The sequence below is a fragment of the Podarcis liolepis genome (assembly GCF_965112155.1).
Source record: "Podarcis liolepis genome assembly, chromosome: 12".
Classification (NCBI taxonomy): domain Eukaryota; kingdom Metazoa; phylum Chordata; class Lepidosauria; order Squamata; family Lacertidae; genus Podarcis; species Podarcis liolepis.
The window spans coordinates 23,220,209-23,245,115 of NC_139563.1; the positions used below are offsets into that span (position 1 = coordinate 23,220,209).

The window sequence follows — 24,907 nt, forward strand, 5'->3', positions numbered from 1 at the left end:
AAAAGAATCCTACTCTGCTATTAGGCTTTGGCCTCCAGCCAACATGTTAAGCTTCTACAAATGTATACATTTATCAACTATTGCAAAAGAAAGTCAATAGCCCTTGCTTATAAACCAAGGGAAAATTGTGCCCCAAAGCCACTCTTCACGTTTTTCTATTTTCATGGGCAAGCAAAGCACTGACAAGAAATCACACACACACACTTGAAAATTTGGTGATTTAATGCATTGGATGATGTTCATTATTAGGGTAGACGTATTGAAATAAATGACTTTAGTCCATTTATTTCAATGGGTCTAATTCAAGCGATGACTCAGCTGGATATTGTCCAATGTTTTATCTGCTACCAGAATAGAATATTTTTTATTGGGAACCATCAGAAAGTAAGTCAAAACCCAAAACGAAGAAAAAAAATATATTTTGCACAAAATACCAAGGGGGGGAAATATTTTGCACAAAATACCAAGGAGAAGATACATATGAAATACTGAATTTTCATTACTAATTTGTGGCGTAACACTGGCTAAATCCAGAGCGCAGGTAATTCCTATCATTCTGTAAGAGAATCATAAGGGCTGAATCCTTTGAACATTTTAACATGTTAGAGATAAGCAAAAAGGAATGAGCTACTTAGTCCAATTCATACAATCACTTGCATCACTTGATGGCTCTGTGCTTACAGTTCAATCCTTAAAGTTCAATCAGTGACAGACTTCCTGGCAAGAACACTTAAGACTGCCAACCAGATTATTTGCAGCTGAATGTGTGAAATGGCTCTATTGAAAAGCACCAGGGCAACATAGATCTTTTGGTGTGCTGCTGTAAAATGGTTTAAGGCAGCACTTCCCAGTTTCTTTCCTCTACAGGCCACTTGAAAATTGTTGAGGGTCTTGGTGGACTTAATGATTTTTCTGCCTGTAGTAGCAATTGTGATGTACTTTGCTAGATGCTGTATGATTTTTAATTGTATTTTTATTGCTTCTTTTAATTCTTGTATTGTATTTTAATTTGCATTCCATATAACTGAAATTGTAATACATTAAAGTATAGTGTAAGAAATAAAATAAGCAATAAAAATATATAATTAAAATCAATATGGATATTTAATACTGGCATGCCATGGACCACCCGAGTGAAGCTCATGGATCACTGGTGATCCACAGAAAACAGTTTGGGAACTCCTGATTAAAGGTGTTTGGTTTTTACGCTACTTGTTTTTTTAATTTTCTTAGATCATTTTTAATACTGCTGTTTTTAATTTAATTATATTATGCAAGCTACCTTGTGAAGATTACGCACTAAATGGCAGCCCAAATTAAGTATGAATGAGGAAGTTCTCACTGTGGTAGCTGTTCAGTGATGGCTCATTCACACACACAAGTTGCCACTCGATGCAGGACTCAGTGAATATTCATGGAGCTGAATTATGGATTAGAAGAGCAATTTTGAATTCATTTGTATAATCATATACATGCAAACAATATTCTTAAGAAAGCTGGAATTACATGAAATAAAAATACTTTGTAGGTTTTGCCCAAGTCCTAATTCATTTACTGTCCTCTTAATTACTCTCCCAAAAGGTCCTAAGGATTAAAATGCAATAAGAAGGCAAGTCCCCGAGAATTTGCAGAATTTATACAAAAAATGCAGGTCTTTGCACTTAACTCATTATTCCTCCTAGCACAATAAAAGTACTATACCCATTTCCAATACAATAAAACTCACTGGTGAAAAGCAGAGAATAATGAGCGCTTAGTTGTTTCCCCACCCAAATCCAACTTTTTTCCTGCATGCATTTTCCTGTGCTGATTCTAGACATAGCCCTTGGACAACAGATCCACTGGCAAAAATCCACAGAGATAATTTCTGACAAGCCCAGTAAGGTTTTTGACTCCCCACACACGGAACAGCAAGACCCCATGCTATAACACAAACTGCTTTTGAGACCCAGCCCTTTCAGAAGCAGTTTGCTATACTGAACAAGGAACTGCTCAAGAAACACAAGCTCCATGAACACATAATTAGGAGTGTTGTTCTTTGGATCCTATCCATTGATTTCACAGAGATTTAGCTGCAAGTAGTAGGTTTTTTTATCTCATCTTGCCAAACATGCAAAAATTGCTGGTACCTTTCCAACCATGGTAGCTATCCAACCCACCCACTAAAACAGGACAAAAGAAAATAATATTTTTGAACATTTGAAAAGCGAAACCTATTTTTTTACTACACACACACACAAATTTAGACCCATTCAAATTCAAAATTTTGAAATATTTTATAGTTCCCAGAGATGTACACATTATATTTCAAATATTATTCCTAAATTGCAATAAAAGCTGTTTTAATCAAATTGGCCACTAATTGGGAAGAATATCATGAACCAAAACACTGTCGGGGGGGGGAGAGAAATTAGAGGCAGGATTACGATTTATATAGCAACTTAATTTGGACAGGAAAGTAAAGTATTCCATTGCTGCATTGTTTAAGGGTGAAGTAAAAGAATCATGTTTCACTTGAAGTTGAAAAACACTGAAGAAGCGTTTCTTTAAAAGGTAGACTCACCCTATCAATACATTTAAGATAATGGATTCAAACATGTACCAATATGCAGTTCTGAAACTGCATTTCACTTTACTTCAGCTAACTCAGTTTAATCAGAAACATCAACTCAAGACTGAAATGCACTTTCTATCCATGTGAACTTTAAAGATGTTTCAGCACACAGATTCTGGACACTTACAAAATGCCTTTTATTTATAGGTAATGCAATGTACTGAAAACAGAAGCAGATCGTGGAAGGTATACCTTATAAAAATATCATTGTCATGTTCCGATTAAAGGCAATACAGAGACATATACCTAGTCTCTGTGTTGCATGAAACAGAAAAGCAAATTGAGTAAGTCAGTGTTTTAAATAAGCCATTATCTATTGAGAATTATTTGCTTAATGACATGAGGCATAATCCAGAGCACCTCATACTCTGTGCCCATGCACAAACAATTTCCATAGGCTCAAGAAAGCCTTATTTCCCCCCCTCCCCTGACTATATGCATGCACAGGCAGCCAGTCAAGGAGATGGTAGGTCTGTGTTTGCCTTCCATACTCCCATCCTGCCCTTCCTCTCTGGTCAGGGCAGGTTACTCCTGCTCAAAAAGCCTATTGTGTTGCACATGCAGGTTAAGAGTAGGGGAAAGATGAATGGGCCTCCACTGTGAACAGACACCCTATGCACATAGGAACTGTACCAACAGGAGAGTGGGCCGTGCCCTAAGATTTTATTAGTAGTTATTTCTATAACTAGCAAATAACCACATGATCTGTGCTTAAATTTTAAGAAAATCAATGTTAGAATAAAACCTGGCAGAACACTTTTTTCTAACTATGACAGAACCCCTATAGTCTTAAAAATCAAGCACAAGCACCCAGTCACCTCAACTTTTAGGATATTTAGTATTTTCTGATACAGCCCCCATTCCTGTCTAAGCTCCCCACGACTAAGGTTTTAATACTCAGCGTGTGATGAGAGATGAAACCAAGTGTGAACAACTTTCAGGTCCCATGAGTAGGCTGACTGTTGAAGCTGTCAGGTTCAATTGCATCATTCCGACATTATTCAATGCCCCAAACTTCACTCTAATTGTTAGGGGCTTAACATATTCAAAACCATTGTTTAGGCTAATGCTGAAATGCCCACAGTTGAGTTTCCATAAAGAAGGGGGAGGGATTTAATTGTACTTAAACCATTACTGAACTCTCCTTCATTCATGATAGGACAGCAAGAAAGGCCTGAGCCACCAATTCCAAAGCTGCTTTGTAAAATCAGTTTATATCTAATAAATACCCCTCTTGCAAATTAATTTTTTTGTTAATAATTGTTGGGGGTCACAATTATTTCCATACTTTAAAATTAAATGAAGAACAGCATCACTATTTGCTTCAAACCGGAAATATTTTATTTTATTTTATTTTTTTAAATTCTTTCTTATCGGAATTTGGAAAAGAGGATACAAAGATTATCAAATATGTTTTTGCCAAAGCTAAAATGGAAATATATTCTCCATATAGATGTACTTTAAAAAACTTAACCACTGTAATTTTAATTGGAGATCCTTCGCCTCTCTAAGAGGACAAGTGCAATTTTTGTTCCCTCTTCTAGTAGAAGTTGTTTCAACAAAAACACTCAAAAATGTCTGATATCCTGTTGGTATTTATGATTTTTTTTTCACAAGTGCTGTTCATTTTACACAGGGTTTACAAAGGGCAATTTGCAGTTAAATCATAGCTATAGCAGGGATGAACAATCTGTGGTCCTCCAGATGTTGGGACTCCCATCAGCCCCAGGCAGTGTGGTCAATAGGTGGGATGATGCAGGTTGTAGTCCGGCAACACCTGGAGGGCCACAATCTTCTCTGCTTTATACAGACAAATAAATCTTAGTTATTTGACATTATTGAAAATTTAAATATCAAAAAAGAGGGAAAGCTGATGTCCATTTTAAGAACACTCTGTATTTCCTACAGAAAATAACATGTAGCCATATACAGTGGTACCTCGGTTTAAGAACAGCCTGGTTTAAGAATGATTTGGTTTACAAACTCTGCAAAACCGGAAATAGTGTCTTGGTTTGAAAACTTTACCTCAGTCTAAGAACGGAATCCGAACAGTGGAAGGGCACCGGCGGCGGGAGGCCTCATTAGGGAAAGCCTCTGGTTTAAGAACGGACTTCCGGAATGGACTGAGTTCATAAACAGAGGTACCACTGTAGTTACTTATAATAGAAGCCATAAAGTCACTAGATGTAAAGCGCTCTAATCAGTACTATCTAATCATTAGCTACTAAATAGCTTAACTTTTCTTCTAAATTATTTGATACCTTTATTTCAACATTTTTAATATTTACTGTTAAAAGACAAAAGATACCTGCCAGATACTAGCCCTCTGATTATTGAAAACCCAAACAGAACAGGAGAGTATGTCTAGGATCAAGTGGACATACAACTATATGTTGAATGCGGCTTCAAAGCTTTCTGTCCTCCAGCCAAATGCATATACTGTGAAGACACTGCTATTACAACACCGCTCACTCTCCAGCAAGAACTTTGGCGAAGTCAGATAATCACATTTTTTAAGCAAGCAAGCAAGCAAGCAAGATTATAGTCAGGCAATGACATGGCATATTACTAAAAAAAAGCCTAACACAACATAGTCAATTGCCCCATAATGCACACTAGTCAATTTCAAACACTGTTCTGTACAAAAATGCTCAAAATTCACAGTATATTTATATAAGGGCTTTGCACTATCAGTGAACTTTGGCCACTCCTGTGAAAGGTTTTGCACACAATCTTTCCAAAGTTATATCAAAATTCACGGAAGTATTTTGACATCTTTTCATCGCAATGTAGGCTCTTACCAAAACACGCACACACAAAAACCATTTTTCACATTCACTGCCATTACTATTGTCTCAGGAAGCTAAACTGAAGTAGTGCTACACTCAGTTCATCGAAGAGGTCAATGTGCCTCAGTTGCCTGGAGACTGATGGTTGCTACAGCAGCACCAGATAAGCCCAACTAAATAAGCTTCAGCTCGAAGGCAGAAAGCATTTACTGCTGGACTGAAACATTGAAGCAGTTGTCTCAGCATGCAGCAGTGTGCACAAAATCATGCAACTGTCTGTCAACCTTGCTAAACCGTATTTATACAGGAGGCCTGCATTACTGAAATCAGTTTATTAAAAAGTAAAGATTTTAATTGGGCAAAATACTACCACTATGAGCAACTATGATTCCTTTGTTCTTCTAGTAGAGTCACATGTTGTGTGGAATTTTCCCTCTGGCAGTAAATTCTTCTCTTCCACCCCAAAGTCCCCAGTCATAATGACAACGAAATAGGATTTTGCTTAGTTTTGTCTAGTATTTGATAAAAACTATTCAAATGCCATTTTAAAGAAAAACAGACAACACTGTAATGGAAATCTTTCTACATTCTGAAACTTTTACTCAAATATAAACACCACTAAGTGAAAATATTATTTCTGAAGGAAGTCAAAAATATGATGTTTCTGTTTTAGGATCCTTACATTAAGGGGGGGGGGAGAGAAAGTGAATTAGATATGGCTGCTTTTATGCCTGCCAGCCAGAGGGGGTCACTGCAGAATGATGCAAATAACACTTTTCAGAAGCACACAGGAACTCAGGACAAAGTTCAGGGCCTGACATAAGATTCTCCTATACACTTGTGCATGAAGCCGCTGCACACAGCCATAAACCATTAACAACTTAAATAAGCTAGATGACACTGCTGCTCTATCACTCCTTTCAGGAAAAATATTGCAGGCATGCTTTACTTGTCTCCCAGATATGTTTTACTTGTCTTCAACAATAACGTTAAAAGTTTTGAGAACATAATAGGCAATGCAAGTCTTCTGAATGCTTTCAACCAAGCCAATGAGAAGCCTACTCGGGAGCACACTCCTGTACCTGTCTACTCAGGAGTACAGTACATTGAACTCATTTAGTTTAATGGGGATTACTGACAGGTAAGTAGGTAAAGGAATGCCACCTTGCAGACACATTTTATTTTACTAGGTTATGGAAATAAGCCCAAAGGGGAGCACACATTTGTTACATGTAAGTCTATGACTTAATAACTACACATGTTGTCTTCTCCTTCTAACTATCTGACTATTTCAGCATAAGGTACTGAATGCTATGTTGCTCTTTATGTACTATTTATCTACACAATGAATAAGTACATCAGAAGCTGGCCAGAAAAGCAGTAAAAATGGTAACTGGCAAAGTTATAAGGGAAAAAATTATAGCAAAACAATGAATTTGTTGCATCTTTATTACAAAATATCAAGAAATATCAAACCCAATTCATTTTTCTTGAGTAATATATCACAGTAGTCATCCAAGCCTCAATTGCATTCAAGTAGTTGTAAGTTTTCAACTATTCAGAAAACCAACATATTTAGAGTCAGCTTATGTACTATGTAGTTAGAAGATTTCCAGAATCACTTAATATGAACAAATTGACCAATCATCTGACTTGAAATAGTAAGAAAGATTTTTATAAACAGAATTAAGGATGTGGAAAAGCAGCCATGCTGAAAGAACATCAACATACCTTTAACCAGAACATGTTCCTTCAAAGTTTAGGTTTTGGCAGACAGAGGTATGTATGCTATATATTCTGTTTCTGACCAAGTTCTTTGCCAGACACATAAAACTTAGCAGCTATGGAATAACTTAGATTCTGTTATATAAAAAATTTATATCAGGAACTGTTAAAATGACAGGAAAACCAAAAAGTGAGTAAATTGAGAGTTGTCAGATGGAGATAAACTGTGTGGCTCCACAAGGGTCTGTACTGAGGGTCGGTATTCTTCAGGTCAGCCTTCCCCAGCCTGGTGCCATCTTCCATGTTTTGGCCTAGACCTTATCAGGCCTAGTCAGCAGGGCTGCTGTGGTTCAAAACATTTGTGGGGCACCACATTAGGGAAGTCTGCTTTAAAGTATCTACAAATGAGGAGGACTTTTTGGTTGGAATGACTAGGAAAAGTGAAGACATGGGTGAACAGAGCTCAGCTTTCCATTCAAGCGCTTGAATTCTTTCTGACCAGCCTCCAAGAATTTTGCACAAGTGTGGTGGGTTCCTTCAAGTCACCTGCATCTATTTAAAGCTAGCTAGGGCAGGGCAGGAACTTTCTTTTTTCAGCCTTCTGGAGCAATGTGGATTAGATTGGCAAGAAAACTGCTACCAATTCTCTGTACTTATTGAATCATGTGGTTTGTTGTGGGGTGGTGGTTGTTTTTAAAGCAGTAGTACAACATGTGATATGTTATACATTCAGATTTGATAGATGGCTACAGATAATATACCCTTTCAGGCTTTCACTTCATCCCAAGATACCATCCCATAGCATACCGTGTTTGGAGAAAGGTGTTACGGGTATTTGGTCCTTTCAACCATTCAGTAAAACCATACCACTTGCCCACAAAATTGTCTTCACAGTCTGGCCATCTGAAAACTTCCATTTCTCTGCTAGTGCATTATACCGGACAAAGTTAAACTATTCTTGTGTCACACATACACCCTTATTTTTGCAACACCTTGCTGTTACCTTTTTGCAGCTACCAATAAAAAAGTAGCTGCAAAACAAGATTTAGAGTTCTCTAAATTGGTGGTTCTCAAAAGGTGTGGCGCACCACACTCATGGGGCAGGAGAGAATGGCAAGTGTGGCGGGAAGATTCCAGGACAATCAAAGAAGCATTTAAACATTTCATTCGTGCTGATGAGATGAGTGTTTGTCTCAAATTAAAGCTAATATGAATGAGATTAGCCAACGAAAGCAAGTTCGCACCTCTCCTGAAGTTAAGGTAGTAGGATTGTTTATAATTACGTTTTGGGAGGGATTCATGTTCTTATGTAGCTGCATTGTTTTACACTTTCTGGGTGTCCCCTGATCATATTATAAAGCAGCTGTGTTCTATGTAATAAATCAAGTCCTGCTAAGAGTAGTTTCTTTGTGTTTTCATGTATTTCTTACCAGTTAAAATTTTTGGTGTGGTGCAATCAAATTTTTATTCTGAAAATAAATGTTTGAGAACCATTGCTTTAAATGGTTTCATTGTGCTAATCAAAAATAGTCAGAATTTTTAAATAAAAATAATGTATCCCAACCATTTTTTACATTTTACATTTTTTACCTTATCAAATAGTTACTGAATGTATGGACACCCCATCAGATATCATAGTAATAGATCAGGAAGGACAGGTGGGACCCCCATAAAAGTAATTATGACTGGCAATATCCACATTTGTGATTGTGTGATAGTGATACAGCAATAACCAGTAAAGTACAGCACAAATGCCAAACTGAAGCAATAAGTATAAGCACAATCCCAAATAATATAGGGCTTAGTGTTATATAACCTATTTGTTAAACAAGCCTACAAACTGTTTAGCATTTACTCTCTACTGCATCTGCTTTTATATGGAATAAGGAGATTAAAAATTTATGAATACCTTTCCAAAAATTATGCCTGTTTGTTAGCACATAAATAACAAAAAAGTTTTTCATTATATATATGACTGCCAGAAAGAACAACCCTATGAAACCATGACACACATGCTTGCAAAGGCAGAAATCATATCATTCAAAGCATCTATATGCTGCAACAGCTATAAGAAAAAACTCAATTGCAGAGAAGAGAAGGATAAAAATGAAACTTCAAACTGAATGAAGAAAAGAAAAAACTTTTTACTTACACATAACTGTTTAAAGAATCATGCAGATCTCTGTACTAACAGCAACTGCAGCAATTACCAGAGTAGCTATTTTAGTAGAAGGGTTTTTGTACCTGTATTTATTTCACCTGTGGGGTCTGGAAGAAGTGTTTTGTTAAAGGGAACTCTCTTTAATTAACCCCTTTGGTGCTGAATTTAAAACTTTTTATATTCCCTCACAATGGATAGTGGCTGTTTTTTAAATGCCCCAAGCTTTTTAAAAGACTGCCTTTTTATGTTTTAGGCACAAAAAGCACTGCCAAGACAGCAATTATGACAGAACATAGTAAGCATTTCATCCAATCCAGTACCAAAAGGGTAAAGTACTAAAGAGTAAACAGGTGAAGCTCCATCCCCTTTTTTCATGCTGTCTTTCACCTAGCAGAAATACCATAATGTTGCCCATTTTCTTATTCTTCTGGCAAAATTTACAATGAGATGATAAGCAGGCTTTGGTGCTACTAGCTGAGGTTCTCCTTTCAGCTGGAGATAGCAAGAGAAACTTTGTTATGAAATTTCCGCCTTCGCAAGGAATTATGTTATTATTTAGAGGTTAAACTCCAAAATGAATCATAAATAATCAAGGCTAGCTCTTTCTCCTAAAAAGTATGTTCTAAACACAACTGAACACAGGGGCGGCCCAAGACATTTTGGCACCCAAGGCAGATCCCAATGAGGAAGAAGGGTTCAAGGAAGAACTACACCAGGAACCAGGAGGAAGTAAGAAAGATCAGGTTCCGTGATTTGAAGTGAGCTTCCAATTCTGAAACCAATAAGTGAAGGAGAAAGACGACCAACTTTGGTGTTCAGTCTCTTCATGTGCCAATCAATATACAGTGGGACCGTGCTGTGAAGCCCTGCCCCCAATATTGCACCCCCATACTTGTGGAGTCCTCCTGAGTGGTTTAGAACTCTTGCTTCAGCCAATCACCCTCAACCTCATGTAGTGAGCTGACATGCTCAAGGGGCAGAGCTTGGAAACATGCCCCCATTTCTCAAATATTCATTCCCACACAAGGAGCCTTAACACCAGAAAAGGGCTCAAATCGGAGAGGGGAAGAAGCTTGTGTGTAAGCCTAGGGGGTGAAAAACCACAACCAAACAATGCAAATTGCACTGATAACTTGTTGCTTTTACATTAAATTGAGTTTTTTTGTGTCACTTGTGATATTGATCTATTTTTTAATTTGTTCTCGTATTTATATTACTCCCTCCCAATATTATTATTCTTAGTCAAAGCAGAGTACTTTTCTTTTATGCCCTCAATTTACAGTCCTAAAGACATTTTAGTAAAAGGGTTTTTGTACCTGTATTTATTTCACCTGTGGGGCCTGGAAGAAGTGTTTTGTTAAAGGGAACTCTCTTTAATTAACCCCTTTGGTGCTGAATTTAAAACTTTTTATATTTCCTCACAATGGATGGTTGCTGTTTTTTAAATGCCCCAAGCTTTTTAAAAGACTGCCTTTTTATGTTTTAGGCACAGCATACATCTTCATCATTGTGTATGCTGACTTTGGGTGCAATATCTAAACTCTGGCAGAGAAGCAGCAACCCACATTGACAACCCTGCTGGCCAGGGCAGAAGGTGTGGGAGATCAGGCCTAAATTGAGTCTGATGCTGTCACATGATGGCAGTGGGGCTGGCTTAGGCATATCCAGCAGATCCCAGGCTAGTCCAGCTGCTCCCCAGGTACATTCTGGGCCTTTCCACTGGCTGCTGCTAGTGGGGATCCCACCACCAACATTTCTGCCCACCTGGCAAACAAAACAAGCAGTTCCAGTCTGGCAAAGTGATGCTAACTTTACCATGCAGGCAAAGGCCAGCATGACTAGATGGAGGAACACTTCTGCCCAATCCAAACCACTACCACCCCCAGCCAGGAATAAAGGGGGTTTGGATTGCAGCCTTAGTTATAACCCAATTATAATGTCTACTTTCAACAGAGATCTTATAAGGCACTTATTGAAAGGATTAGCTTTGGAAGGCAAACACTGGCACAACGGGGGGACCGGGGGGGGGGGGCGGGGACGGAATGGAAATCTGTCGTAATGCTAATATTGAAACCACAGTGTGCAGATGCTCTGAATACTATTTGCAGAAGTTTTATGAAACAACTGAAGAGAAACTAACAGAAGTCACAAATATGAGAAGGTTAGGTATTAAAGTATTTTTATCCTGCCTTTCTACATAAAATATCCAAGGAATGTAAGACTTAACATATTATATTGTTCAAATATTTGTATTTAGTTAACCGAAATACAAATAGCCAATATGGCTCATTTGTCACAGCAGAATATCTCACCAATAAAAAAAACAACCTACCTGAGTTGTAGCAACAGTTGTAGTTACAGAAGGTGTAGAAGACGGAGACAAAGTTCCCACTTGCTGTACGTGACCAGAAGACTGCTGAGGTAAATGTGTACTGGAAACAGGAGTGCTAGATCCTGAGCCAGACACTGTGTTTGGAAAGGATACTGCTACATCATTGCTGCTATAAATGCCTGAAAGAAAGCACACGTTCAAACGTCTTTCTGGATTCATGAACCAAATTAGTACTACATTAGTTGGATCGAAAGAAGGCCCTTTATTGCATTTTATATAAAAACAAGTTCATTAAAAGGCATATGAAACAACAACAAACCTATTGTGAAGTGGCTCAAACAAATTTACACCTGTTTGCCGGTAGGGTAGGGTTTTTGTTTGTTTGTTTGGCTTGAGGATTATAACTATAACCTGGAAAATATTTTAAGGTTAAAAGGACAATTATTTAAACAATCATAAATTGCTACATTGAGTAATAATTATCACCCACATAGGTTAGCCTTAACTCTTCCTATAATGGGTTGGTCAGAAACTTAAAAGTCTAGCTTTTAGATTCTAAAATGTAATTGGTCAAGCTGCTTGGACAGCAAGGAGAGGAGGAGGAGGAGGAGGAGGAGGAGGAGTTTGGATTTGATATCCCGCTTTATCACTACCCTAAGGAGTCTGAAAGCGGCTAACAATCTCCTTTCCCTTCCTCCCCTACAACAAACACTCTGTGAGGTGAGTGGGGCTGAGAGACTTCAAAGAAGTGTGACTAGCCCAAGGTCACCCAACAGCTGCATGTGGAGGAGCAGAGAATCAAACCCAGTTCACCAGATTACGAGTCTACCGTTCTTAACCACTACACCACACTGGAGAATGTTCCATTGCACAATGACAAATATTTGCAGTGTTGAACTGTTGTTCTTATCACTACATTCAATACAACCCAATATCATTGTGGAAGTCTGGTACAAAAACTTAGGTAGAAAACAAGGATGATACCTTCCTAGATCAGATTACCTACCACATTCTCAAAGAGGGGAGAGATGGTAGCAATGGAAGATTCCAACTCTCTAGATATCTGTTGGAAGGCAAACATTGCTTAGATTTAAAGGTCTAACAAATTATTGACATGTCTTGTTGAAAATTTTATCTTCCCCAAAGTGAAAGAAGAAACATGGGGACCTGCTACCCTACACCTGATATTCATCAACCATAAGAACTGGTTGGGCTGCTGAGGTGAAACAGCAGAGAATGTAAGTGACCACAACATCTTGTGATTCATGATACTGAGGAAAGAGAAAGCTTAACCTAGTCAGATGTGCACCCAAGACTTTAGGAAACCTGATTTCAATAAGTTTTTCTCTTACTGATGTGATTCCCTGGATGACACTGGGTTTGATAACCTTACATGTGGAAGTGATCTAGTGATTTTAGTATACCACATGCTACATATACGTCAGCAGTATGATGTGACAGCACAAATAGCAAATGGAATTCTAGGTTGCATCTAGAGAAGTATGGTGTCCAGATTGCAAAAAAGACACTACTCTATTCTGCTTTGCTTATACTTCTCCTGTGTCCAGTTCTCGATACTGCAGTTTAAAAGAACACTGACAAACTGGAATGTGTTCAAAGAAGGATGAGAAAGATGGAGAGAGGCTGGAGATTTTATGAGGCAAGGTTGAAGGATGGGCATGTTTAACCTGAAGATAAGACTATTAAGCAGCGTCATGCAAATGAAATGAAATAATGATTTTGTTTTCTGTTGCTTGAGATGGTGGGATCTTAAGCAATGGATTCAGATTTTAGGGGAAAGAATTTAGACAAACATTTGGAAGACTGATTGTTTCAATCAACAAAAATACAGCTATTAAACAGTAGAACAGGTTGCCTGAAAAATTGTGGCTTCTCCTTTGTTAGAAGGTTTTTAAGCAGAAAGCTGATGGCAACCTATCAGGGATGCTATAGTAGTGGGTTTCCTGTATCAGCAGGGTGACAGTAGATGAAATGAATTGTTGGGGTCCCTTTCTACCCTAGAATTCTAAATTGCCACTTCTTCCCTACTAGCTATAAATACATAATCAAAAGGCCAGAACCAATATTCAGAACATTTCAGGGACACACTAACTAGCGCCTAATTAAAATAGTTGACTTTTAGCTCTCTGAATGCCATTGGGGTGCAACCTTGGATTGCATAATGAACTAAGGAATAATGTTTAAGACTAAATATCTTTCCATGTATTTTTTTAAAATAATAGCTGGTCAAAAGTGTAAGGCAGCTTGAGGTATACCTCCGTATTGCACAGCTATGAATGGAATCTAGGAAAGCCAGTCACAAAAATAATTAAAGAGAAAAAAGTGTTAGTAGTAGAATAACACTATTTTCATTTTGCTACACACAAAAACTGTAATAAAAGGAACCTGAGGAACTATTGACCTATCAGCCTCCTGCAGGCATCTACAAAGTTTTCACTGAGGTACTGAACAATTGACTCACTATAACCTTGGATTTCATCCAATCAATAGAACATACAGACCTTCAATCAGAATTTTGCACAAAAGACTACCTTTTGTGATAAATGAACCTGTGGAGAACATTCTAATATAACTTACCATCCTCTACAGTATTCATAAACTACAAGACAGCTTTTGAGTTTGGAGAAAAAGAACTCCATGTTAAAATTGTTTTAATACACACACAAAAGAATATATGTATAGATGTGGGTTTCAATGAAGAAGAATACATCTCTCTGCTGCTATTGCTCTGATCACTTACCTGTTAAAAGGGTTTTCTAACAGCTATTATATTGATTTTTTTTAAAGGCTTCCTGAGTGCATTCAATCATATTGCTTATTTTATGAATGAAATGATAGTATTAGAAAACATATCTGAGAAATGTTATATAAGTCATGGATTGTTTTCCATACAATAACTTTCCATTCAGCAATATGCATATTTTATTGATATCCATAAACCTTCAAAGAAGGTTTTGCCTTTATTATTATGTTGCACCAGGTTTTACTTCCTATCATTATATATTTGATAAGTTTATTAAAAGCTATTTTATCTGTAGGCATACATTGTGTATTTTAAATCATGGCATGCTGAGGGCATATTGACTTCAGTGACTTTGTGACACCAGCAACTGCCACAACAAATTTGTCCACCCCTTCATATCTATTTGCATGATTAAAATTCTCAGTATTAAATGTAGCTACTGTATATTCCTTACTTAACATTGTTAAATCAAAACACGATTAAAGTAAAACATTACTCTCATAGCATTTGTTAAGAGTCTTAGACCAGGACCCGGAAACCCAGGGTTAAAATCCTCACTTGGAAAAGCAGCTCACTGCCTCTCAACGTAACATAGTTCACAGGGGGGTTGTGATGATAAAATGGGGAAAAAGAGAGCCTTGTATATAATCTTGAGCTCATTGGAGGAAGGTGGGATATGAATTTAATAATAAATAAGAGAAATATACTCAAATGTTACAGGCTTTTGCCAGGCTTATAGCACTTACAAAATCACATTACTACTACTAATGATGTTTGGTAGGGGGGAAATAAAAATTACTGATGAGAAATTACTGCTGATGAACATGCAGGGAGATGTAAATGAGGAAGAAGCAATGAGGAAATGAGGAAAAATGCATCATAGCAATCTTGGAAAGTGGACTGAAAGTGGACTCAGAGGTGAGCAACATAACAGCTATTTCTGGACACACCGAACTTGTGGCAGCATGAGTATCTAATGGAAGATTCTGCCAAAGTAAGGGACAGGAATACAAATTCTGGTAACTGTGGAAGAACTTACTTCTTCCAAACACTACCTAATTTGGTGTGAATCTCAGTAATTATACAGTACATTGACCATGCATCCTTAAGGTACCGGTAATGCCTTTTTCTCAGGCCCCACTAGTCTGAGGCTGAATAAGAGCACTGGCTATATATGCAGACAACGAATGTGTGTATAGACACATTTTTGATGGCTTGCTCTACAAGCCTGAGAATAAGCACCCTTCATTTTCAGCTAGCTTTCAGTGAGAGAGATAAAGAATGAGAGAGCATTCCTTCCAAGGATGGCTTCAGAAATCGAAACATCATAGAAAGCACAAACAACCCTTTTGCGTGCTTGCGCGTGCACACACACACACACACACACACACACACACACACACACTCCGCAACTTACCACAGTCCCTCTTTATTTTAGGACAGAGCTTTACAAACTTTTCATGTTGGTGACACACTTTTTAGACATGCATTATTTCACGACACAGTAATTCAGTTTTACTAGCAAACCAGAGGTTAAATTCACCCCCTTCCAGCCCCAAGAGGAGGATGGAGAGCATTCACACGACACACCTATACACTGCAGCCAACACACTAACGTGTCGTGACACACAGTTTAGACAGCTCTGTTCCAGGATGTTTGGCATCCTCCATATTTCTTACCACTTTTGGAACCATGCAGTTACATACCAGGAAGCTGCCAGACACCTACGGAAACAGCACCTAAGACTAATGTCCAACTATCCAATGGAAAGAACTAGGCCCAGATAAGTGAGGTGGCAGTTCTTTTGGATTTAACGTGATGTTGTATAAACATTGTATAAATTTTTCTGGAAGTGGTTGGTTTTAAATCACTGTAAATCCTGCCCCCCCCCCCAACCTTCAGGGTATGGTTCACAACGTCTAGAATTTAATTATTAAACTTTGAAATATTTCAGGTTCCCGGTGTATTATTTTCCTCCCACTGAGAATTGATCAGGTGGTAACATTGCTCTGCCTTCTAGATGTTTCACCTTAAGGCAGCCTTTGTCAACCTGGTGCTGTCCACATATTTTGGACAACAACTCTCATCAGCATAGCCAATGGTCAGGGATGACAGGAGCTGCAGTTCAAAAGGTCTCAAGGGTATCAGGTTAAGGAAGACTGCTTTAAGGAGGGTCATGAGATAAAGGAAAATACAAACTAAAATATTCACTTATTTTTAAATCATGCTGCAGTTATGCAACAAAAACATAAAAATTCCTGCCTTAGTCCAAGAGTTGATTAGCCCTTAAAAAAAGTATACATTTTATTTGAAGTCTTGCAGTGTTATCTTAAATGGAAGTTGCACAGTGGCATGCTTCAATATTGTGTTTTGGACAGCCTTCCCCAACTGGTGCCCTCCAGATACTTTGAGCTAAAACTCCCATTATATCTGCCCGCAGGCAATAGTGGCTGGGATTAGTTGACAGCACCAGGTTGGAGAAGGCAATAGTTGTGTTTTCAAATATATTAATTATTTAAACAAGAGGCAAGGTAGAATCTTCAAACATCACTGTTTGAAATATATTTTCCTCTGCTTGTTGTGAATGTAAATATCGCTCAAAATACCAGCTTGGGTGCTTTTGTATTTTTTCCTCTATACACATACCCTTGTCTGAATAAACCTGAGCATTCACAGTTTTGAATATTTAATACCAATGTTTAGCATCACAGGAGATATTTTATAACATCCAAAATCATCTTTATATGGAGCCTTAATTTTCCTTTATAAACCTCAAACAACATATTTTGTTTTTTCTTCCTCAACAACTTTTTAAACAGGCTTTTTGAAGTTAAGGGCTGATTGCTATCTTGCAAATGAGCTACCAGGAATGTGTTCTGTGGTAAATTGATTCCAGATGCTCAACGATGATTGATCCTAAGAAGGCGTCTTAACTTTTATTTTCTTAAGAAATATTTACAAAAAGGCAGTTGCCATTTACACTTTAAGCAAGAGCTATTTCTGGGAACTGAAGTACTTATAGAAAACTGAAGAAATGGCACATCATAACCCAATTGCCTGTACAGACTTGTACTAAGTTTATATCCCACCTTTTGGTCTCCCAGATCAACAAGGCAGCAGCAAAAGAGACTGTTCTTTGGAGAGTTCAAAAGGAGGGTACCACTATTGAGAGAGCCCCATAAACCTAGCTTCTAATGGCTGGGGCACTAGAGCAGAAGACAATCTAAGTTTATGGCATGGATGGTATGGGAAAAGTGCTCCCAAATGTTTAGGGCATTGAAGGTAAAAAGTAGTACCCAAAAGGGAAGTGGCAACAAGTGACATTATTTTAATGTTGAAGCAGTATGTTCCTGGTATCTATCCCCCAACTACCATGTTTTCAGCCAGTTCAGAACTTTTCAAAAGCTGCAGTGGCTGCTTCATGAGCAGCACATTAGAATAGTTTGAAGTTACCAGAACATATATAATAGTGGCTAGATTATTTCCCCCAAAAGGACACATGTGGCAAATTAGCTGAAGCTGAAAAGGTAGACCTGGACACAGATGCCACCTAGCCATCCAATCTGCAAAACTGCTCCTATTGGGGAGTGTGACCCCCTCTAGAACAGGCAAAACATTTATACGACTGGGCCATCCATCATCAACATCCCCTAGTGTGAAGATTAGGTAAAGGTAAAGGGATCCCTGACCATTAGGTCCAGTCGTGGCCGACTCTGGGATTGCGGCGCTCATCTTGCTTTATTGGCCGAGGGAGCCGGCATACAGCTTCTGGGTCATGTGGCCAGCATGACAAAGCCACTTCTGGCGAACCAGAGCAGCGCATGGAAACGCTGTTTACCTTCCCACTGGAGCGGTACCTATTTATCTACTTGCACTTTGACATGCTTTCGAACTGCTAGGTTGGCAGGAGCAGGGACCGAGCAACGGGAGCTCACCCCGTCGTGGGGATTCAAACCGCCAACCTTCTGATCGGTAAGTCCTAGGCTCTGTGGTTTAACCCACAGCACCACCCACGTCCCATAGTGTGAAGATTACATGTAAATTAATTCACCCCATCCGGCCTAGTAACAATTCTAGGAATCAGTTCGGAAAATTTTCTACTACACTTCAGTGTCACGTTTCATCTGTTGTGTAATGACACTGTTGCAGGACAGCAACAATGCCTCCCCTGGATCTAGTGGCTGTGCTGGAGGTGATGGGTTTTCCTGGGCTTGGGTGAGCCCTTTTCAGCTTTACCCAGGCTCGGGAAGTGGAATGCAGCTTGCCTGCCTATTTATAATTTCAGGCTTCAAGATATCTTATTTACAACATCTTTTTTTTTACTATGTTCTAGGTCTAGGACGTAGGAGGAAATATATATATACATAAAAGAACGCAAATTTGTCACTGCATTTTTCTGTTTATTTTAAAAAGGTAGATTTCCAGGGGGGCGCTGAGTATTTTTTTTACTGAAAGGTGGGCGGAATAATAAGTTTGGAAAACTCTGGTCTAAGGGATTGAGGAAAAGGTTTCCTCATCCATTTAAGATTTTATCATCCCACATTTCCTTAGGGGAACATTAATTGAATGGAACCATTTTTGAAGTAAAGTCTAATCAGCCAAAATCAGCTATATTAGGGCAAGCAGGTGGTAGGCCTGAGCACTCCAAGAATCTTGTACACATCCTTGGGTGACAAAACTGCAACCCACCCAAACAAGCCTACTAATGGATGCACTGGATGTGTTGAACAGCAGACATGTACACATTGTACTGCCCAAGATAGAAAGGATATCAGCAACTCTTAAGTGCCTTGCAAATAACCACAGTGAATTACTGAGGATCTCCCATGATCACATTTCTAACCTGGTTATGAGATATCTCTAACAGCAATGAAAAGCTCTGCTTGTCAAGTTTTCCACCACAGCATTTGCGCTATCATCCTAACTGCCTCATTAGTCTCAGCTCTTCAAGAATCAGCTCCAGCAAGCAAATAATGGCAATCACCTGAACCGATTCCCTGTTCCAAAGGTTAGTCATGTTAGTCAACTGAAAACTTCCAATGAGCTTTCTGAAAACCATCAGCCACCAGTAACAGAAAATTTTAATCTCTCTGCCATTGTTTACAAATAACTAAGGTGCTGAAACGCCAATCCTCACCAGATGTTTACCTGTTAATGACAAAAAAGGGGTCAAAATATTCCTGACTATAAGATCACCAACATCCTATCAGCAGAGAGTATCAAATCTGGGGCACCTGCTATGTGCCTGCCCAACTATACACTGGGAGAGCTCTAAGGTAGCCATTAAGCCCCAAGTTGTTTCTACTGACATTCCCCAGCAACAACAGTCTGAGGGGTCCACAAAACCATTTCCTAGAACACCTCAGCAAGCTCAGTCAATTAGTAAGCCAGTTGGGAGTATATAAACAGAATCACTATTTTGTGTCACTGAGTGTACCTGGAGTTAGACTAATTAGTAAAGGCAGGATTTTGGGTGGAATATCTGGCAAGTAAGATGGAATATTTGAAAACCGCAGAAACTCCTCCACCCTACCCTGTCCCACAACTGATGCTGCAATGAAAACACAGCTAGGCAAAACTGGATTTCCAGCCTCCACTCTGCACAACATAAGGCCTACTCTTGTGAAACATTAATGGGCATGCAGGAATTTCAATCATTATGCCTACAAATGTATTCAGAGCAGTTTCGCTAGAAATAGTTCATGCATGCCTACAAACTTGAACGGTGGAAGTTGTAGTAGCAGAAAACCAAACATGTATGGAACACATTAGCACACTGGAGATGCTGTATGAGGATTTTAAAAACAAGAGGGGATAAAATTATCCTCCATAAATTCAAGTTGTTATATATACAATTGCTGTTGGCATGCAGTATTTCTCCTACTTGCTTCTATTTCAAGGACATCACACAAGCATCTGTTTGGCCACTGTGAGAACAGAATGCTGGACTAGATGGGTCACTTGCTTGACTCACCAGGCTCTTATGTTCTTATAGCCATGCATTGATTTCTGCATGTGTGTGTTGGCCTTCTGGAGGTGGCCTTTCCACGCCAACCTCTTATGCTCTCTAACAAGGTCCTTCTGACCAGTATAGAACTTTGGAGTGCCATTCATCACAGTAATTCCCATGTAGGAAGCACTCAGCACTCTATGGATCATCCCCACATTTTTTATTTGCATTTTCTCAAATGTCATTTCCTTTACCGCTTTCATGTTTCATGTGTTTCATGTCTACAAAGACTTGTATGCGTGATTTAGGAGTGGACAAGCAAGACTGCATGTGAAATAGATATATAAACATGACTAATAGCCACTGTATGTAACAATACAACATCTCTGAAATCCTCAAATGGTTGATTTCCAAATTCATCAAATTATTAGACCAAATATCGTGGATTGCATCCTGTTTCATATTTCATTAGAAAAGATATGGAAAATATAGTGCAGATGACAGCTGAAGGTCCCCTTGTATATTGTTTTCAAAGCAGTGTTGATCCTGGTTAACTGATATAGTTCCTGCATAGGTACTTGATGAATCGAGCTACATCACAAAGGGCTTTCTGCTCCCAAAGACCATATTCCAATGATAACATTTCCAAATATAATAGAGGGGTAACAACACTGTGTAACAACTCAATCCTGCCGGTTGTGCTAAACATCGCATAAAGAAAACTTAAATATCAAGGCTGTCACAAATTGGAGGGGATGCTGGCAGTGTAACAGACCTTGTACTTTCTGCATACTTTTCAAATTGCCCACATCAATTTACTTTATGTGCCCAAACTAAAATACACACAAATTTCAGGTCCCCCTCCCTTAAAGTTCTGTGTTCTTCAAGAACTGTTAAGCATGAATAGCCAACAGTGACTTCCTGTGTAGAAACATTTTTGAAGTTTGATAGGCAAGAAATAAAGAGTTGGAGGAAGAATAGTTTTGGAGAGAAAGTTCAAACTCACATACACAGGATATTTAAATCATTCTTTAAAAGTTACAGTTGCAATTATCAGGGAAGCGGTTGGAATTTTAAGGAAGAAACAGCACATCCAGGAAAGATAATGCCTGTTAAAAAGCCACACAATGCTGTTGACTGCTTTCATTCTAGATTAAAGGAAACTGTACGCTTAAAATAACAGCAGTTTTGGTAGCTGCTTCCCAGTTACAAAATATCCGCTTGTTTGCAAGCCAGAAAGAGGAATTAAAATAGCTGTTACCTTCTGCTACTATTTTCTCCTAACTTTTCTCCATTAAAATATATCCTGGTTTGGTGGAAATCTCTTATTGGAAACAGTAGAGTGAATTTTCTGGAAAAGCTTGAAATCCAAAAAAATAAATAGATTCATCTATCTTAAATCAAAGTGTATCTGAACTAAGTAAGTCTGACCTGGTTAAACAAAAATTAAAAAGTCGTATTAATTTTACTTACTGTTTAAATATCTGAAAAGTTCTCCAAATAGTCAAATTAATTACACTGCTAGTTAATTTTAGAAAACAATGCATACCTCAATCTGAAAAGTGTTCCATGGGAAAATGTAACACTGGAAATTTTTCCATCCAACACCACTGATTAAATATTTGGACACAAACTGTAGGAAATGTCTTTTTGTGGTGCCTCTATAAAGTATACCTAAAACCCACCCAGTTAAGAAATTATTTTATGCCTCCATAAAGGTTTTCTAGTTTATAGTCTTGCACTGAAATTCTAACATTTCTAAGGGTTCTACACCTTAAAAAAAAAAATCACAGCACCTGGTATTCTAAACCCCTCAATCCAAAGCCAAGTTCAGGTATTCAATCCTAGGAATTCTTGAAATGGGTCTTTAGTGGCCTAAACATAAGTAGCACCGAAAAAGAGATCTATAACAGACACCCACTAGCCCTGTTAAGGTGACTGCAGAAACAGTTTTCAAGGATGCTGAAGCACATGTCTCCTTTACTTTTTCAACTATTTGCAAAACTTTAATTTTGATTTTATTTTTTTTAAAATAAAACTTTAATAGCAAAGCCAAATGCCATTACAGAACAAAACAATTATCTTTGGATGTGTCTATCAGGGATCCTCATGAAACACAAAGCGAAGAAAGTCATCACACATTTTCTTAACAGGCATTATTGGATGAGACCTCAGTTTGTTTCTAGTTATAAGAATTTTAAGTTTAAAATTTGTTAGTCATTATTCCAAACAGGTGTATAGTGTGATGGGGTATGTGCTAATTTTTCTATTTTCAAGATAGCCAGTTTAGGGGGCATCAACTTAGACTGAATGTATATGATCATTGAGACCAAAGTTCCATTTTATATTATATATTCAAACTTTTGCTTTCTAAAATAAAACATATGCCTACCTGAACCAACAGGGGAGGAGCCAACACTGAGACTTTGTAGACTTCCATTCCTAAGCAACGTTGGAGATTTTTGCAAATTAGAACTTGTTATACTTCCTGCAGCAGATGCCACAGATGATGTTGGCGAGGCAGAACAAACCGATAGGTGGGAAATATTCTCCTGACTTTTATTTCCTTTTGGCCTACCAGGCCCATGTTTACACTGCTTATTTCCTTTCCGCTTCTTTTCCTTTACAGTTTCATCTTCTGTCCCAGAGGACTGAACACGCTTGTATCCTGTTGATGTAAGGCTTGAATTACCCAACTCTCCAGGTGAGCTGTCAAAAATATTAGGCTGGGAGGCAACAGTTGAGGTTGAAGGAAGACCAATTAAGGAAGTAAAACAATTCACACCCCCTTCCTGGCTTCCAGTCTCTCCTTTATGTACATCTTTGGTCGACAATGTCTGCTGGGAATGAGTATAGCTGTCATTACGTAGATCCGAGTCTGTAAAACTCAAAAAGTCCTGGGGAGACTGAACTGAACTTCCGGAAGATGACTTTATACTACTAGGAGTTCCCAAAAAACTTCCTGGAGAAAAGGACAAAAAAGAGTGTTAAAAATAAAATAAACTGGCAAATGTGTAAGCACACCAATACAATTAGCACATGTATCTTGTTGGCAAACAAGAAGTTACAGCAGCTTTGCTGTTTGTGTTCTATAAGAGTTTTGCTGCGGTCTTTGTGCCATCTAAAAGGGGCAGGGAAGTGGCAAAGTTACAGCACATGTTATGTTCTCATATTCCCAGTCAACCTTCATTTCTTTCAGCTCTTTACTGGCCCGGGCAGTAATGACTGAGATTACACTAATAAAATGGATAAGGCCCAAGTAAATCACAAAGTAGAGGTTCTTATCACTCTGTAATTCAACTTTGGCACCAATGTTCAAATTGTTTTATAAAACTGTTTTATGATATTATGCCAATGAAAATCCTCTAGAATATAATTTCTCAGCCACGACTGCCCTGGGGCAGAAAAGATGTCAGGGTAACTGGGGGGGGGAATGGCAGTGTGCCCTAAGTTTATCCCTGTTTCTATCAGTCTGACTTGCCCTTTCTAGATGGCACTGACTAATTCCCCACAAGGCAAATCTGTATGAACAAAACATTTCTCGGAAAATGTAATCCAAACATGGCCAATATGTTCCCCTTCTAATTATTAGTTCTACCAGTTTCAGCAAAACCATAATAAATAACTCTCAAAATAACTGAAAATTAATCACAAAGCTTTCCAATAGGAAAATAATATTCCTACAATAAACATGAGCATTGTATTGAATGCCTTTTAAAATACTTTGCATATATTTCAAATGCTTTCAGTACAGAGGCTGATGAACATAACTGTAAAAAGTGAAAAGAGATGGTCCAGATGTCATGGCAAACCATAGTTTCGCATTATAACTGTAATCCTGGGACTCAATCAGTGACTGACAGGTCTTGCAAAGTCCCTATTTGGCTCCTCAGAAATTTACAGTCAGCTGAAGGATTACAATACAGTGGTACCTCAGGTTACATATGCTTCAGGTTACATACGCTTCAGGTTACAGACTCCTCTAACCCAGAAATAGTGCTTCAGGTTAAGTACCTTGCTTCAGGATGAGAACAGAAATCGTGCTCTGGCGGCGCAGCAGCAGCAGGAGGCCCCATTAGCTAAAGTGGTGCTTCAGGTTAAGTACAGTTTCAGGTTAAGAACGGACCTCCGGAATGAATTAAATACTTAACCTGAGGTACCACTGTAACAAGTCTCAATCTCATATAATTTTCCCTTCCCCCTCTATGAGGAGCTCAGAAACTTTAGACTGCATTGTAGATTAACCAGAGTTTACCACTCTTAACCAGAGTTTCTTGCAACAAAGCAGCTAAGATTAAGCACAGTTAATTTTGGTATGATTAGCATGACCAGCTGGCCACTGTGAGAACAGGATGCTGGACTAACAAAAATTATAGCATGCAGCAATTCCATGCTGGATGAAAAGGGGTTGGCTGCTGGTGGTCCTTAGGCCAAGACAAAAATGTAAAAAGGCAGGACCATAAAAAACTGCACACATTACACTAGACAAATATACACAAATCAAAAATAAAATAACAATAAGATAAACCAGATTCTGAAAACAACAGCAAAATGCAAAATCTACAGAAAAT

At 38.4% G+C, this 24,907-nt stretch overlaps 1 protein-coding gene across 10 annotated transcripts in view; it reads right to left on the minus strand.

Moving 5' to 3' along the window:
- MLLT10 (MLLT10 histone lysine methyltransferase DOT1L cofactor) overlaps positions 1–24,907 on the minus strand; it is a 101,777-nt gene that overhangs the window by 17,015 nt on the left and 59,855 nt on the right. For all 10 annotated transcript variants that reach the window (XM_083467391.1, XM_083467395.1, XM_083467393.1 and 7 more), the window contains 2 exons: positions 22,729–23,298; positions 11,622–11,800 (listed from right to left, as the gene is read on the minus strand). In XM_083467391.1, coding sequence (XP_083323517.1) covers positions 11,622–11,800; positions 22,729–23,298 — 749 coding nt within the window. The remainder of the gene's footprint in view (positions 1–11,621; positions 11,801–22,728; positions 23,299–24,907) is intronic.